General features: G+C 43.0%; 1 protein-coding gene across 1 annotated transcript; it reads right to left on the reverse strand.

Moving 5' to 3' along the window:
- Nucleotides 1-7,044: 7,044 nt before the first annotated feature.
- Nucleotides 7,045-9,922, reverse strand: msx2b (muscle segment homeobox 2b). The gene is made up of 2 exons (XM_060935275.1): nt 9,308-9,922; nt 7,045-8,305 (listed from the first exon to the last, which is right to left on the reverse strand). The coding sequence occupies exons 1-2, from the start codon at nt 9,519-9,521 to the stop codon at nt 7,893-7,895; spliced, it is 627 nt and encodes a 208-aa protein (XP_060791258.1). The 5' UTR covers nt 9,522-9,922; the 3' UTR covers nt 7,045-7,892.
- Between the last annotated feature and the right edge of the window lie 6,160 nt (nt 9,923-16,082).

The following is a 16,082-nucleotide window of genomic DNA, read 5'->3' on the forward strand; positions in this document are numbered from 1 at the left end:
TGTTCGTCTGCTCCCTGGCCTTGGCTCTGGATTGTCAGAAGTTAACTAGACCTCTTCTGAGACTATGACCTATGCTGCAAGAAATGAGTGCAGCACCTTCCCGAGTGGGATGGATCCTGTCCCGCTCTAACAGGTGACATGTGACAATTATTAAGAGTATAACAGCAGCTATGTGGAAAAAATGCAATACTTTATAATAGACCTAATTTCATCTTTTCAGTTACACCACTAGGGTCTCAAGTGCACACAGAGTCTCTCTCTCTCTCTCTCTCTCTCTCTCTCTCATGCATGCATGAACACAAACAAACAGATAGAAAGAGATAAGGCAGTAAAGCTCACAGTAAATACTTACCTTTTACACCAGGCAAAATGTTTCTATTCTCGTGCATTCATGCTGCTGTCAGTCAATGCTAACACTATCCAAACAGCCAAGGGCAAGCAGCATTCATTTCACATCTAATCAAATGCTACCAGACTCATTTACCAATATAATATGTGGTACAATGGCAAGTGACAGTCATCGACTGCACTAGTTGAGTTTCAAGTTTATTTTTTATAGCGCTTTTAACAATAGACATTGTCACAAAGCAGTTTTACAGAAATTTAAAGCCTTTAAACATGAGCTAATTTTATCCCTAATCTATCCCTAATGAGCAAGCCTGTGGCAATGGTGGCAAGGAAAAACTCCCTCAGACGACATGAGGAAGAAATCTCAAGAGAAACCAGACTCAAAAGGGAACCCATCCTCATTTGGGTGATAACAGATAGTGTGATTATAAATAACTTGCTTCTATAACTGTGTCCTATAGAGTCACAAAGTACAACTATGTAACCAGAAAATTCATTATAGTTTAACATGAAGTCTGTTTTGTTGAAGTTATAAACTGTTCATTGATGGAGATTTCAGTGCAAAACTGTTCATGACAACTGCAGTCCTAAAGTTCTCATGGTGGTTGTAGTTCAAACTATTGCAGCAAAACTGTAAGTGTCCAGAGCGTCTTCTAAATTCGACTTTAGACTGTCCATATGGGGCCATCTTCCACAGGAGCAATGTGATGAGATTCCAGCCAGAAGTAGGGCATTTGTCACGACCCAGCACAGAACTTCCAGATCCTAAATTGCACCTGTGTGCTCCACTCTGTATTTTTCCCCATTCTCCCTGCGCTGCGTTAGCACACCTGCTACATGTTTATCATCAGCTACTCTAAATAAACATACCGAAGAGATTCACTCAGCGTGAATAAATACTCACTGTAAGTTTATCTAGCTCACATTTATGTTCATGCTCATGCTCTGTTCCTCGACTTTGTTTATGTTTTTAGGATTACGATTTTGCCTGCCATTTTTCGGAACCTGTCACTGTGACTTTGGCTCGGGACTTTGTTTATGTTTTGGATTATGATTTTGCCTGCCATTTTTTGGGACTAGTTGCCATCACTCTGATTGAGGTCTTTGTTATTTTTTTCCAGCTCCGTTTTTCTCCCTGGGATTATTACCATCAGTCACTCTGCCCTCGCACCATCTTCCTGGATTTCACTGAGTGGGTTTTGGACTGTGCTGCTGCGCCTGTCACCTGTCTGCCCTCCTCACGAGCCCACTCCTCAGGTATGCTTCTGCTCATTCTCTGTAGTTGCACATTGGGTCCTATCCGTTCCCGTGACCTCTGGGTTGTGACAGCATCAGGATGGATCAGGCAGGTCTGAGAAGCAGAAGAGGTCAGCATCATTGGTGTCTCAGGCTCGACATTGTACTGAGAGAGAGATAGAGAAAATGCAGGTTGTTAGTTATGCCTGATGTCACCTAATAATTAAGAAAATTGTGCATTGTGTGCTGAGTGCAAGCAGGGACTTTGGCAAGACTAACTATGATGGCATAACTAAAGGGGAGAGCCAGAAGGTAACACAGTCATGAGAGAGCCCTGGGACATAAAGTAGCAGCCACTCCACCATCAACAAACCCGAGTGAGCAAGTGGGGGGGACAGCATCCATACATCCCAGTTTACCAAAACACTCTATACCTGAGGACCCTCCAGATCTACACCTCATCTCATCTCATCTCATCTCATCTCATCTCATCTCATCTCATTATCTCTAGCCGCTTTATCCTTCTACAGGGTCGCAGGCAAGCCGGAGCCTATCCCAGCTGACTACGGGCGAAAGGCGGGGTACACCCTGGACAAGTCACCAGGTCATCACAGGGCTGACACATAGACACAGACAACCATTCACACTCACATTCACACCTACGCTCAATTTAGAGTCACCAGTTAACCTAACCTGCATGTCTTTGGACTGTGGGGGCTGATCTACACCTTTACCTCATAAACACTATTAACAAAAGGCTTGACTAAACAGATATGTTTTTAGCTGAGACTTAAACACTGAGACTGTGTCTGAGTCCTGAACACTACTTGGAAGCCTGTAAACTATGAGCTGGGCTAGTAGTTAACGTGCCTCTTGATCAGGAGATTGTGAGTTCTATATGCGGTCAGGTCATACCAACGACCATCATAAGAATGGTACCTCCTGCCACCTGGTGAGGCACACTGCGATACAGATATGAGTAGGGAGACGAACTCTTGCAGTTACCAGAGGACTAGCCCCCACTGTAACCCTAGCTATGTAATAGGTGAGAGACTGAGGGCTACCAAAACGGAGATTGGTGCCACCCAATGTGCCTTGTGGCATGGGAAGGACTTTGATTTTTAAGAAAAGGATCTGCCCCCTGGTGTAGCCTTCACTATATGAGATACCAACAGCTAGCCTGCACCTTTTAGTGGGGCAAAAAAGTATTTAGTCAGCCACCAATTGTGCAAGTTCTCCCACTTAAAAAGATGAGAGAGGCCTGTAATTTTCATCATAGGTACACTTCAACTATGAGAGACAGAATGGGGGGAAAGAATCCAGGAAATCACATTGTAGGATTTTTAATAAATTAATTGGTAAATTCCTCGGTAAAATAAGTATTTGGTCACCTACAAACAAGCAAGATTTCTGGCTCTCACAGACCTGCAACTTCTTCTTTAAGAGGCTCCTCTGTGCTCCACTTGTTACCTGTATTAATGGCACCTGTTTGAACTCGTTATCAGTATAAAAGACACCTGTCCACAACCTCAAACAGTCACACTCCAAACTCCACTATGGCCAAGACCAAAGAGCTGTCAAAGGACACCAGAAACAAAATTTTAGACCTGCACCAGGCTGGGAAGACTGAATCTGCAATAGGTAAGCAGCTTGGTGTGAAGAAATCAACTGTGGGAGCAATTATTAGAAATAAGGTTCTGGGTTCGAGGCTGGTAGGGGCCTTTCTGTGTGGAGTTTGCATGTTCTCCCCATGTCTGCGTGGGTTTCCTCCAGGTGCTCTGGTTTCCCCCACAGTTCAAAGACATGCAGTTAGGTTAATATGGGACGGCCTTGGGCTGAGGTGCCCTTGAGTGAGGCCCCTAACTCCCAACTGCTTCCCAGGAGCTGTTAGAATGGCTGCCCACTGCTTTGGGTGTGTGTGTGCTCATTGCTCATGTATATTTGCATGTGTGTGTTCACTGCTTCAGATGGGTTAAATGCAGAGAGGAATTTCACAAACGTGTGATGAATAAAGTTGTTGCTGTTGTTCTTTAGCAGATGAATGGGTGTTATTCTGCATGAGACCAGCAGAGGGAGCCAAGAAAATATTCAATTTAGTATTCAATTGTGTATTAATAACTATAAAAAGGTTGCTTGCATAAAATGGTCATGCTTTAAAAAAAAGAAACATATGGCTTGAAATATCTTCATTTTCTCGAAAAATCTTTACATCACATTTTGCCTTTTGTTTCTTCGACCGAATTGGCTGCAGTATTAACTGAATTTAAAATGATGCAAATATTTTTGTAATTTATCACATGGAATTAAACTAATTACAAACACTGCTGCATACAATTTGATCGATTGGTGAAAGCAAAATGAGAAAATAATGTGCATCAGAAATTCACGTTTGATGTAAACAAAGTGGCATATATATATATATACACACACAGAGTGGTGCTTGAAAGTTTGTGAACCCTTTAGAATTTTCTATATTTCTGCATAAATATGACCTAAAACAACATCAGATTTTCACACAAGTCCTAAAAGTAGATAAAGAGAACCCAGTTAAACAAATGAGACAAAAATATTTGGTCATTTATTTATTGAGGAAAACGATCCAATATTACATACCTGTGAGTGGCAAAAGTATGTGACCCTTTGCTTTCAGTATCTGGTGTGACCCCCTTGTGCAGCAATAACTGCAACTAAACGTTTGCGGTGACTGTTGATCAGTCCTGCACACCGGCTTGGAGGAATTTTAGCCCGTTCCTCCGTACAGAACAGCTTCAACTCTGGGATGTTGGTGGGTTTCCTCACATGAACTGCTCGCTTCAGGTCCTTCCACAACATTTTGATTGGATTAAGGTCAGGACTTTGACTTGGCCATTCCAAAACATTAACTTTATTCTTCTTTAACCATTCTTTGGTAGAACAACTTGTGTGCTTAGGGTCGTTGTCTTGCTGCATGACCCACCTTCTCTTGAGATTCAGTTCATGGACAGATGTCCTGACATTTTCCTTTAGAATTCCCTGGTATAATTCAGAATTCATTGTTCCATCAATGATGGCAAGCTGTCCTGGCCCAGATGCAGAAAAACAGGCCCAAACCATGATACTACCACCACCATGTTTCACAGGTGGGATAAGGTTCTTATGCTGGAATGCAGTGTTTTCCTTTCTCCAAACATAATGCTTCTCATTTAAACCAAAAGTTCTATTCTGGTCTCATCCATCCACAAAACATTTTTCCAATAGCCTTCTGGCTTGTCCATGTGATCTTTAGCAAACTGCAGACGAGCAGCAATGTTCTTTTTGGAGAGCAGTGGCTTTCTCCTTGCAACCCTGCCATGCACACCATTGTTGTTCAGTGTTCTCCTGATGGTGGACTCATGAACATTAACATTAGCCAATGTGAGAGAGGCCTTCAGTTGCAGAGAAGGTACCCTGGGGTCCTTTGTGACCTCGCTGACTATTACACGCCTTGCTCTTGGAGTGATCTTTGTTGGTCGACCACTCCTGGGGAGGGTAACAATGGTCTTGAATTTCCTCCATTTGTACACAATCTGTCTGACTGTGGATTGGTAGAGTCCAAACTCTTTAGAGATGGTTTTGTAACCTTTTCCAGCCTGATGAGCATCAACAACACTTTTTCTGAGGTCCTCAGAAATCTCCTTTGTTCGTGCCATGATACACTTCCATAAACAAGTGTTGTGAAGATCAGACTTTGATAGATCCCTGTTCTTTAAATAAAACAGGGTACCCACTCACACCTGATTGTCATCCCATTGATTGAAAACACCTGACTCTAATTTCACCTTCAAGTTAACTGCTAATCCTAGAGGGTCACATACTTTTGCCACTCACAGATATGTAATATTGGATCATTTTCTTCAATAAATAAATGACCAAGTATAATATTTTTGTCTCATTTGTTTAACTGAGTTCTCTTTATCTACTTTTAGGACTTGTGTGAAACTCTGATGATGTTTTATGCAGGAATATCGAAAATTCTAAAGGGTTCACAAACTTCCAAGCACCACTGTATATATGAATCCGATACACCTCAAGTTGACATTCTAACAACTTTATTCAAGTGGCCTAGCAGACATAGACTTTATTATACTAATAGATCAAATACCCACAGAGACCTTGGTCCTGGTAAGGTCATAGAGCCTAGTCCAGACCCAATCCAGTCCCATGTTCTATGCAGTCCTCACAATCACCAGAATAACAAGAGGGTAAAGAAGTCAATAAACTAAACGCAATTCGACTTCAAGAGATTATCTGAAGAGAAAGGTGTTTGATTGAATAATTTACTTCTCCACAATGAGCCTGATAGAAAGCTTACACCCTAGAGCACACTCAAAGAATTAGCTGGACTCTAAATGGCATATTATTAATGGATTGTGTTTTTACTGATGCTTTAGTTAAGTGCTATTAGTACTCTGCAGCTAAAACTACTCAAAGGGAAGTGTGCTCTAGTCAGCAAACTGTGGTGGCATAAAGTTTTATTATTTTGGAATGGCAATTAATATGTGGTGGCACGCTGTCACCTCACAGCAAGAAGGTCCGGGTTCGAGCCCTGTGGCCGGCGAGGGCCTTTCTGTGCGGAGTTTGCATGTTCTCCCCATGTTTGCGTGGGTTTCCTCCGGGTGCTCCGGTTTCCCCCACAGTCCAAAGACATGCAGGTTAGGTTAACTGGTGACTCTAAATTGAGCGTAGGTGTGAATGTGAGTGTGAATGGTTGTCTGTGTCTATGTGTCAGCCCTGTGATGACCTGGCGACTTGTCCAGGGTGTACCCCGCCTTTCGCCCGTAGTCAGCTGGGATAGGATCCTTGCCTGCGACCCTGTAGAACAGGCTGGAGCCTATTCCAGCTGACTATGGGTGAGAGGCGGGGTTCACCCTGGACAAGTCACCAGGTCATCACAGGGTGACACACAGAGACACACAATCATTCACACTCACATTCACACCTACAGTCAATTTAGAGCCACCAATTATCCTAACCTGTATGTCTTTGGACTGTGGGGGAAACCGGAGCACCCAGAAGAAACCCACACAGACACGGGGAAAACATGCAAACTCCGCACAGAAAGGCCCTCGCCAGCCGCTGGGCTCGAACCCAGAACCTTCTTGCTGTGAGGTGACAGTGCTAACCACTACACCACTGTGCTGCCCCACTACTGAAATCCCCCCTACATATTGTTTGCCTCTTTTGTTTGCATGGTGAAGTGCTGTATGGAAAAGCTTTATGTAACCATCAACAAAAAGCACTGAATTTCCAGCTTGAAATCAAAGTACACGGTGCCAAGATGAGTGCAGCATAACCCTGAAAATATATAGTCATTGCCAAGATCAAAAACCTGTAGCTCTGCATGATATGTGCAAGGTTTTTTTTCTTTTATGAGGAAAAAAAAAGAAACTTTTCACTATATAGTAATAATCCATTGGTAATAATTTTATTCTCTGTTGGAAAAAATAAAATTGATCTGTTTCGGTCTCTCAGGAAAAAAACACAGTATATGCAAAACAGTGTAGAAAAATAATATTGCCAAATTTGTTCCAAAGGAATGTAAAAAGTGGAAAATGATACATTTTCAGCGAGAGGAGAAAGCCGACACCAATCCTTGGAAAACTAAATTGATCTCATCTCATCTCATCTTATTTTCTTCCGCTTATCCGGGGCCAGGTTGCAGAGGCAGCAGTCTGAGCATGGAAGCCCAAACTTCCCTCTCCCCAGACACCTTGGCCAACTCCTCGGGAAAAACACCGAGGTGTTCCCAGGGCAGCCGAGAGACATAGTCCCTCCAACGTGTCCTGGGTCTTCCCTGGGGCCTCCTCCCCGGGGGACATGCCTGGAACACCTCCCCAGGGAGGCGTAACATAAATTGATGTTTTATCAATTTACCATCAAAGGTTCTCAGTTACATTCAAAAACATATGTATTGAACCTTCAGCTTTAACAGTTAACCTGCAGTTTGTTTTTAGGTTGAGGTATAATGCTAATTGAAATAAAAATTTAAACAGCAGATAATCAGTTGTAGCACTAAAACAATGTTATATAAAGAATAATGTGAAGTACAATACATTAAGATGAATAAGAGTCACATACTGTACACACACACACACACATACACACATAAATACAAAACAATGGATGCATCCACCCACACACTGAATCATATCAAATCCATCAGTTATGGATTAAAGGCAAAGGTCTCCTCTTTCCACATCAGGCACTTTTGAGATCTCTGATTGATCCAGTATTTTGCATTCACAGACTGGATTTATTTTTAGTTTTTTTTCTATTTCCATTACATCCATTCATGCCAGGTGATACAAACCATATCCCAGTTGTGTTCCGTACACTCCAAGTGGTGAAACAGGCACCAGGGGCCTTTGGTAAGGAAGCAAATTGCTATAGAGTGGTTGGCCAACAGGCAGTGCCACAGCAAAGGATGGGCATGGGCTCAGTGGAGATTTAGTAGTCAGTTTGAGTTTCTCGAGTTCAGCCTCATGTAGTCGCTTGGCCTTGGCACGGCGGTTCTGGAACCAGATCTTCACCTGAGTCTCTGTAAGCGTGAGTGAGTTGGAGAACTCGGCACGCTCAGCAATGGAGAGGTACTGCTTTTGGTGGAATTTGCGCTCAAGTGCCAGCAACTGAGATGTGGTAAAGGGTGTGCGTGGCTTGCGGTTGGACTTGTGTTTGCGTAGTGCGCACTGTGAGCTCACCTGCCCTGTCGAATGAGGTTAAAAAACAAAGTGTTATTCTAATGTTTACTGGGTTATTTGACAAATCACTGATTATTTTCAAAACAGTATGGAGTTTCTCATTTCTGTGCTAGGATTTCAGCAATGTGATGAACAGAAAACCTGATTTTGTTTTTTTAAACATCTAGTGATAGTTGTCAGGGCATATTCTAATTGAGTGGTCAGTGGGTGCATGTGTGTCAAATAATTGCACTAAGAGTACGATCAAGCTCAGATCATGTTGCAGGTTAGCTCTGCACTTACTGTTAGCTTTATACTTGTAGTTACATTGATGTAACTAGCTGAGGTTTACAGTATTTTTGAGAGGTTTCTGACCAACACAATGTCATGATTGTGCTGCTTTCCCCTAGAACACAGCTAGAACTAGAACACGGGACTCCTTTTACTTCACTAGAACTGTACAGTACTCACTGACATGTCGGTAAGCTGGCACATGAGCAAAATTAAGTAAACATGCACCGTGATATGTCGGAAGTATGAAGTCTTTCGTTGAAATCATAAAAAATAAGTAAAATAAAATGTTTTCTCAGAGTTTCCTCCAGGTTTATTGGTTTCCCTCCCACTTCCCCAAAACAATGCTTGTAGTTCGATTAACAACTCCAAATGTCCCGTGTGTGCGCGCGCATCGGCCTGCGTGCCCCATCCAGGTGTGTTTCCACCTCACGGCAGCATTCGGGCTTTCTGTTTATGCACTTCAGATCCACGAAAAGCCAGACCAGGATAAAGTGCATGATCTCTCTCTCTCGAGCCTAAATTACAAGTGTGCTGTTATTTATCACTTCAGTATTTTGATGATCCAGTTGAGTTGAATGTTGGCGCGACTCCGTATTCTGAAGTCGATTAACTTTCTACACGTTTAAACCTGTAAATCATTCACCTCCTCGCATTTACCGGCGAGCGCATCTATTTATTTTATTTAAGGAGACAAACTACAGAAATGGAGGGCTAATAAAAACGGATAAACTTACGTGTGTGTGAAAACTCCGAGTGAGTGACCCAGGCAGCTTGTCCCTCCTCAGGCTCGGGTTTGAGTGCGGGTCGGAGGCAGAGCTGGGGCACTTTTTCCGCGCTGTGCTGCGGTGACTCGCAGCTTCTCCGCCGCTCCTTGGTGTTTTTGTCGCGAGCTATGAGCGACTCCACGCTGAAGGAAAGAGTCACAGCCCGAGCTTTACGCTGCTCCATCACCGTCCTCTGTCCCTGATCGCGGCCCGCTTTCTCTCACACTGATGGACTGGTGATTTTAACGGGGACAGCTTTCCCAGATCGCTGCTCCCAGTCAACTCGCGCCGCGTGACTCAAAGGTCGCCTTTGACCCCTGACTCTGTCTCCGCACGGAACAAAGCTGAGACTCTGGACCAATAGGAACCCCGTCTGAGCCGCAGCCAGAACTTCAGGCTTGTGATGGGCTGCTCGAAGGTTTGCAGTTAGACCGCTGGCGTTCGCGAAGTGACGGTGATGTTTTGATGAATAGTTACCGACTGCTCCACGTGCTCAGGGTGAACCCGCCTCCGCCCGAACTCAGCTGGGCTCGGCTCCACCTTCCCCCGCGAGCCTGTGGATGGAGTTACTGCTTCCAACACGAGTTCCAAGCACGCAGAGCTTCATCTGAGCAGAGATGTTTACAGAAAGTGCAGTTTAAATTAAGGTGACCAGATTTCTGAGAAGAAAGCCTGGGACATTTTCGGTTCGGCAGTGAAAATATCATTAAAACATCTAATGATTTCATCTTTGCAATAACCCTTTTTATTTCTGGTTTTCATGCATTCTGATCATGCATTAATGAAAATGTGGGATTTTCCGCACTGAGTGAGTACACTAATAAACTTGATTTGATTTGATTTGATTTGAGAGCTCTGTAGGCTGATTCTGCACCTGCTTTAGGGTCACATTAATTAAAGACAATGTGAAAATCTCTGGTATGGGTTCATAGTTTAGATTTATAGACTCTTAAACTGTAGGCTCGCTGAAATAGATGTTTTAGACCCATGAAAGTAAATATATTAAATTAATTACCATATTATGCCACTAGTAATGGACCATGTATTTAAAAATATACAAAACACACTTTAAATAAACAGTTTACTTCTATCCAAGCAATTTCAAGGTATCTCATCTCATTATCTCTAGCCGCTTTATCCTTCTACAGGGTCACAGGCGAGCTGGAGCCTATCCCAGCTGACTACGGGCGAAAGGCGGGGTCCACCCTGGACAAGTCGCCAGGTCATCACAGGGCTGACACATAGACACAGACAACCATTCACACTCACATTCACACCTACGCTCAATTTAGAGTCACCAGTTAACCTAACCTGCATGTCTTTGGACTATGGGGGAAACTGGAGCACCCGGAGGAAACCCACGTGGACACGGGGAGAACATGCAAACTCCACACAGAAAGGCCCTCGCCGGCCCCGGGGCTCGAACCCAGGACCTTCTTGCTGTGAGGCGACAGCGCTAACCACTACACCACCGTGCCGCCAATTTCAAGGTATGGTAACTATTATCTATCCATCCATTATCTGTAGCCGCTTTATCCTGTTCTACAGGGTCGCAGGCAAGCTGGATCCTATCCCAGCTGACTACGGGCGAGAGGCGGGGTTCACCCTGGACAAGTCGCCAGATCATCACAGGGCTGACACATAGACACAGACAACCATTCACACTCACATTCACACCTACGCTCAATTTAGAGTCACCAGTTAACCTAACCTGCATGTCTTTGGACTGTGGGGGAAACCGGAGCACCCGGAGGAAACCCACGCGGACATGGGGAGAACATGCAAACTCCGCACAGAAAGGCCCTTGCCAGCACGGGCGTAGATAGAGGGGGGGACGGGGGGGATTCGTCCCACCCAGATTTAAATTCACCTCGTTCGGTCCCCCCCACTTATAGGGAGGAAAAAACGTCTATGCTGTCTTTCTTTGCATAAGGCAAACCTCACGGAAAAATCAAAAGACTAATTACCATTCGGTTTATTGAGGTGCACAGCAGTACATACATACAGTAGTTGCAACTGCGCAGATTGCACAGGTTGCGAGCTCGAGTTTGGTTGCTATGGTTACAAGTTTGACAGGCATATCGGGGACAGCTCCTCCTAGTTCAGGACCCCAACATGGCATGATGAAGGGTGCCAAAAGGCAGAAAACGATTGCATCGTTTTTTCAAAAAAAAAAGACTGTAAGTAAACTGTGCCTTACTTTATCATATCACCTTGCAATTTTTTGATAGTCTGTTCAAAGTAATGTCGTAGTGAAAGTAAAATCGTACGGAGTAGAGAAGCCTTTCTGGTAGCCTCCTCCTTTCAGTGGTAGCCTGTAGATACAGTGCTCAGAAGGCAGTTTTAATGTTTAATCTGGCGTTCCCTGCCATAATTTCAGCGAGCATATTGTTTCATAAGGAAACTTTGCGAAGAGTTGTTGACTGACTGCCGCTCATGCAACACACAGGCATAGTTAGAAAGTCAGGATGCACTGGTTTACACTTTACACACACACGTAGCCCAGCCTCTTGCTATGTTTAACAGTTGGAACTTAGCGGTTTTAAAACTAGTTTTGGAATTTCTGTGCGTGATGATAATGTGTAAACTTTGGATTTCCATAGGCTATGTTAAAATGTTATCATTGTCCTGGCCTGCAGGTAGTTCCTGGTGATGGCAGTGAGGGAGGTGAAATAACATGTATACACACTACCGTTCAAAAGTTTGGGGTCACCCAGACAATTTTGTGTTTTCCATGAAAAGTCACACTTTTATTTACCACCATAAGTTGTAAAATGAATAGAAAATATAGTCAAGACATTTTTCTGGCCATTTTGAGCATTTAATCGACCCCACAAATGCGATGCTCCAGAAACTCAATCTGCTCAAAGGAAGGTCAGTTTTATAGCTTCTCTAAAGAGCTAAACTGTTTTCAGCTGTGCTAACATGATTGTACAAGGGTTTTCTAATCATCCATTAGCCTTCTGAGGCAATGAGCAAACACATTGTACCATTAGAACACTGGAGTGAGAGTTGCTGGAAATGGGCCTCTATACACCTATGGAGATATTGCACCAAAAACCAGACATTTGCAGCTAGAATAGTCATTTACCACATTAGCAATGTATAGAGTGGATTTCTGATTAGTTTAAAGTGATCTTCATTGAAAAGAACAGTGCTTTTCTTTCAAAAATAAGGACATTTCAAAGTGACCCCAAACTTTTGAACGGTAGTGTGTGTGTATATATATATATATATATATATATATAAATATATATATATATATATATGCACACACACACACACATATATATATATATATATATATATATATACACAAAATGGAATCATTTGCTGACAGCTCAGTCCCCCCCAGTTCAAAAATCCTATCTGCGCCCCTGCTTGCCAGCCGCTGGGCTCGAACCCAGAACCTTCTTGCTGTGAGGTGACAGTGCTAACCACTACACCACCATGCCACCCTGGTAACTATTATTATTATTATTATTATTACATAGCTGCCAACTACTACGAATAAATCGTATTTATTACGATTTGTCGTTTTGATTACGAAAATACGAATTTACTACAATAAAATACGATTTTACCAATTTTCATGGGTCATTTTCAAAGTCTATCACCGGTGGGATTCGTATTTGAACCCGTTGACTGTGACGTAGTCAGAGCGACAGAAAGCAGTGGGGGAGAGTAAACCATAGACATATAAACATAGACGCCGCATTCTGTGTAGAATCATACGTCATCCTCGCCGCCATATTGGATGTGGCAAAGTGGAGATTCTTCACCCGTCTCTGGTATAGCGTCTAGACAGTAGCCGAGAATAAAGATGCCTCATTCATGTGCTGCGTTTAACTGTACCAACAGGTTTACCATCCAAACGAGATCACATGGGATTACCTTTCACAGGTGAGACTGGAAAAATACTTTTCAATACTGTTCCTTCAGTCTTCAGTTTCCCAGCTCATCTCCACCGGGTAGGTGTATAGTTATAAGCAGTGAGAATTAGATAATACAGTGCCACACTATGATGAACGTTTTTGAACGCATGATGAATGTTTTTAACCTTTCTGAATGTGAAGGAATCAGTGATGTATTTTGTTTTGGTATGACGTTAGAACCTGGCCGAACTCAGTTTGGCGGTCATTCAGCTCACTTTATTCAATATTATTGTAGAAAGGGGCTTTATGAAGTTCAGTCCATTTACTTGCATTGGTTTACGGGGAAGATTTGCCACATCCAATATGGCGGACACTCTGACGTATCCCAGCAACGGGCCACCAGCTCAATGTGGCGTCTATGTTTATATGTCTATGGGGTAAACAAACAGCATGTGGAGAGGGACACCACTGGAGCGTCGAGTGTTTTGGTGAAGATTCAGCGATCATGGAATGAGCGGAGAGCCTCTTCCTGCTCATGTTTCAATGAAAACTCCTAATTCTTCTAAAACTGATTCCAAAGCGGGGTCAAACGAGCGCTGTTCAATAGCACTTTCTCCAGCGTTGCGCAGCCTTGTCGTCACTCCTGCAAAAGCCCGCCCAAAGAATCCAAACAAAAACCTTGCTTTGTGATTGGTGGGCACGATTTGATGCCTGGGGTGTGTTGTTGATTCTGTTCTGTTTGATTTGTAGTCATGTGAAGAAGCAAGTTGAAATTGACACTTTTTTGAGCTGTTTCACTTTGTGCCAAGCATGTTTTGAGACATTTTTATGTTTGGTGTTGATTACAAGAGGTTACTTTTATGTTTGATCTGTGCCAAATTGCTTTGATATATGTATTCTAGTTCCAGGTAAATTTGTTTCCATTGTTGAAAAGAACTTTCCAAATTAATGTAAGATGATAGTTTAGTTTGTAGAATAAATTTTGTCAAACTATTTTGTTTTGGTGTGATTTTTCAGGGTAGTTTTGCTAGAAAGCTTTGGTGGCGGGGGGGCCCCCCGACCCCCCCACCAAGACTCAGTACCCAACCTTGTATTACTATTTACAATTTCAGAATGTTGGCAGCTATGTTATTATTATTGAGAATACAAATAATTCCAGCCCTGTGATGACCTGGCAACTTGTCCAGGGTGTACCCCGCCTTTCGCCCGTAGTCAGCTGGGATAGGCTCCAGCTCGCCTGCAACCCTGTAGAACAGGATAAAGCGGCTACAGATAATGAGATGAGATGACAAATGATTCCTGATCTCTCGTAGCCTAAATTGTAGCCACAGCTGAATTGACAAACACGCCTAAATGAGTAGCCTTAATCAAAATGTGTAGTCCACTGCACATCACAACAAATTATACAAATTACTGACACTTCGGTAACATTACCATAAGTCTACAGCTTTACATAACCAGCTACTCTGTGGGATAACACACCAGTTTGCGTGTAAGTTAGCTTTTGCTGTTGAACTGTCACAATTTTCCCTCAGCTGGATTTCTGTTACAGTAATGCAACGTCTAGCAACAACTTCAGCTACTGACTGGCGCTGCACTGAGCTTTCTCCTGCTAGCATTGGCTGCAGTAGGCTATGGTTTGTTAGGTCAACTGTGATGTCTCAATACAGTGTGACAAGCAATGTTTTGTCATATACAACATTGCTAAATGTAGCTTACACATTTAAAGGCTAAATAACAGATGACAAACAATGTCACTTAGGCCTACAAGAAAAGACTCTGGTTCACCTGCCCAGGAGCAGATGAAGCGATCTGTCAAAGCTGAATGAATGACTTTAGTTTAGCCAAAGATTCTAGCACTCTGCTAAAAAGTTGTTCCTCAGCTCCACCAATCAAAATACTGGAAAGGCTATCGCCAGAGGTGTTCTGGGGCAGAGCCAGGAAAATGGGAAGGGGGGCGTCAACCCACTAAGGTTTGGGGTCCGGAGGCTGCTGAAGACCCCCGGAAGCTTTGCAGTTTTTAAATGCCCAGAGATGCATTTTGAGCTGTCAGAGACATGTTGTAAATTAAATCTCTTAAAGAAAATTACCATATCAAAAATATGTTTTAAAAGTAGGAACTTTCAAAACCATTTTATTAGTCACTGAAAATTATATTGTCAGAGTTGCAGGTGTGTATGTAGAACACAAATACAACTGATATATGGTAATATTTATGAAAGCTGCATTGTCATATAATGCATTACCACATGACACACTACAGTGTAGTACACTGACCACAAAACACCTTCTGTCAATAAATGATTACTATTTTACTGCAGTCTGAGCTCCTGTTCAGGTCATTCAGCGTACATATAAGACAGTGAATTTACCTAGGTACACTGAGGGAATGTCAGGGGCCACTTAAAGGTGCCCTTCCACCAAAAACGTTTAATACTGGCTCTTTTTGAAATACCATAGTTCACTCCGAGTTGCATATGCATGCTGCATGTGAAAATGTAATTCTACCCCATTCCCTGTATTAGCTTATGAAAGAAAATAGTCGGAAAAACCAGCGGATCTGAAAAAGCCATACGATCTTGCGTCACTTCGTAAATTAGTTTTCATGGCCTCGCCCACCTTGGCTTGCGACCGCCCACGGGAAGGAAGTTCGGATTTAAGCACGAGGAGAGATAGCAGAGCCAGTGTTGCCAGATTGGGCGGTTTTAAGTGCATTTTGGTGGATTTGAACAGATTTTGGGCTGGAAAACGTCAGCAGTATCTGGCAACACTGAGCAGAGCCCATCTCGTCAGTAGCTAACGAAGAGGACCTAACAGCAAGTTGAAAACATGTCTGAACAAGTTCGTGCCTGTGTTATTTGTGGCAGTAA

Source organism: Neoarius graeffei, chromosome 12 (genome assembly GCF_027579695.1).
Source record: "Neoarius graeffei isolate fNeoGra1 chromosome 12, fNeoGra1.pri, whole genome shotgun sequence".
In the NCBI taxonomy this organism is placed as follows: domain Eukaryota; kingdom Metazoa; phylum Chordata; class Actinopteri; order Siluriformes; family Ariidae; genus Neoarius; species Neoarius graeffei.

What these genes read in the sequence shown, in the direction of transcription:
- msx2b (XM_060935275.1), bottom strand. Translation starts at nt 9,521, where the DNA reads ATGGAGCAGCGTAAAGCTCGGGCTGTGACTCTTTCCTTCAGCGTGGAG. An exon ending in CTCGGAGTTTTCACACACAC is followed by an intron (nt 8,306 to 9,307) that starts GTAAGTTTATCC and finishes CTCATTCGACAG; the next exon opens with GGCAGGTGAGCTCACAGTGC.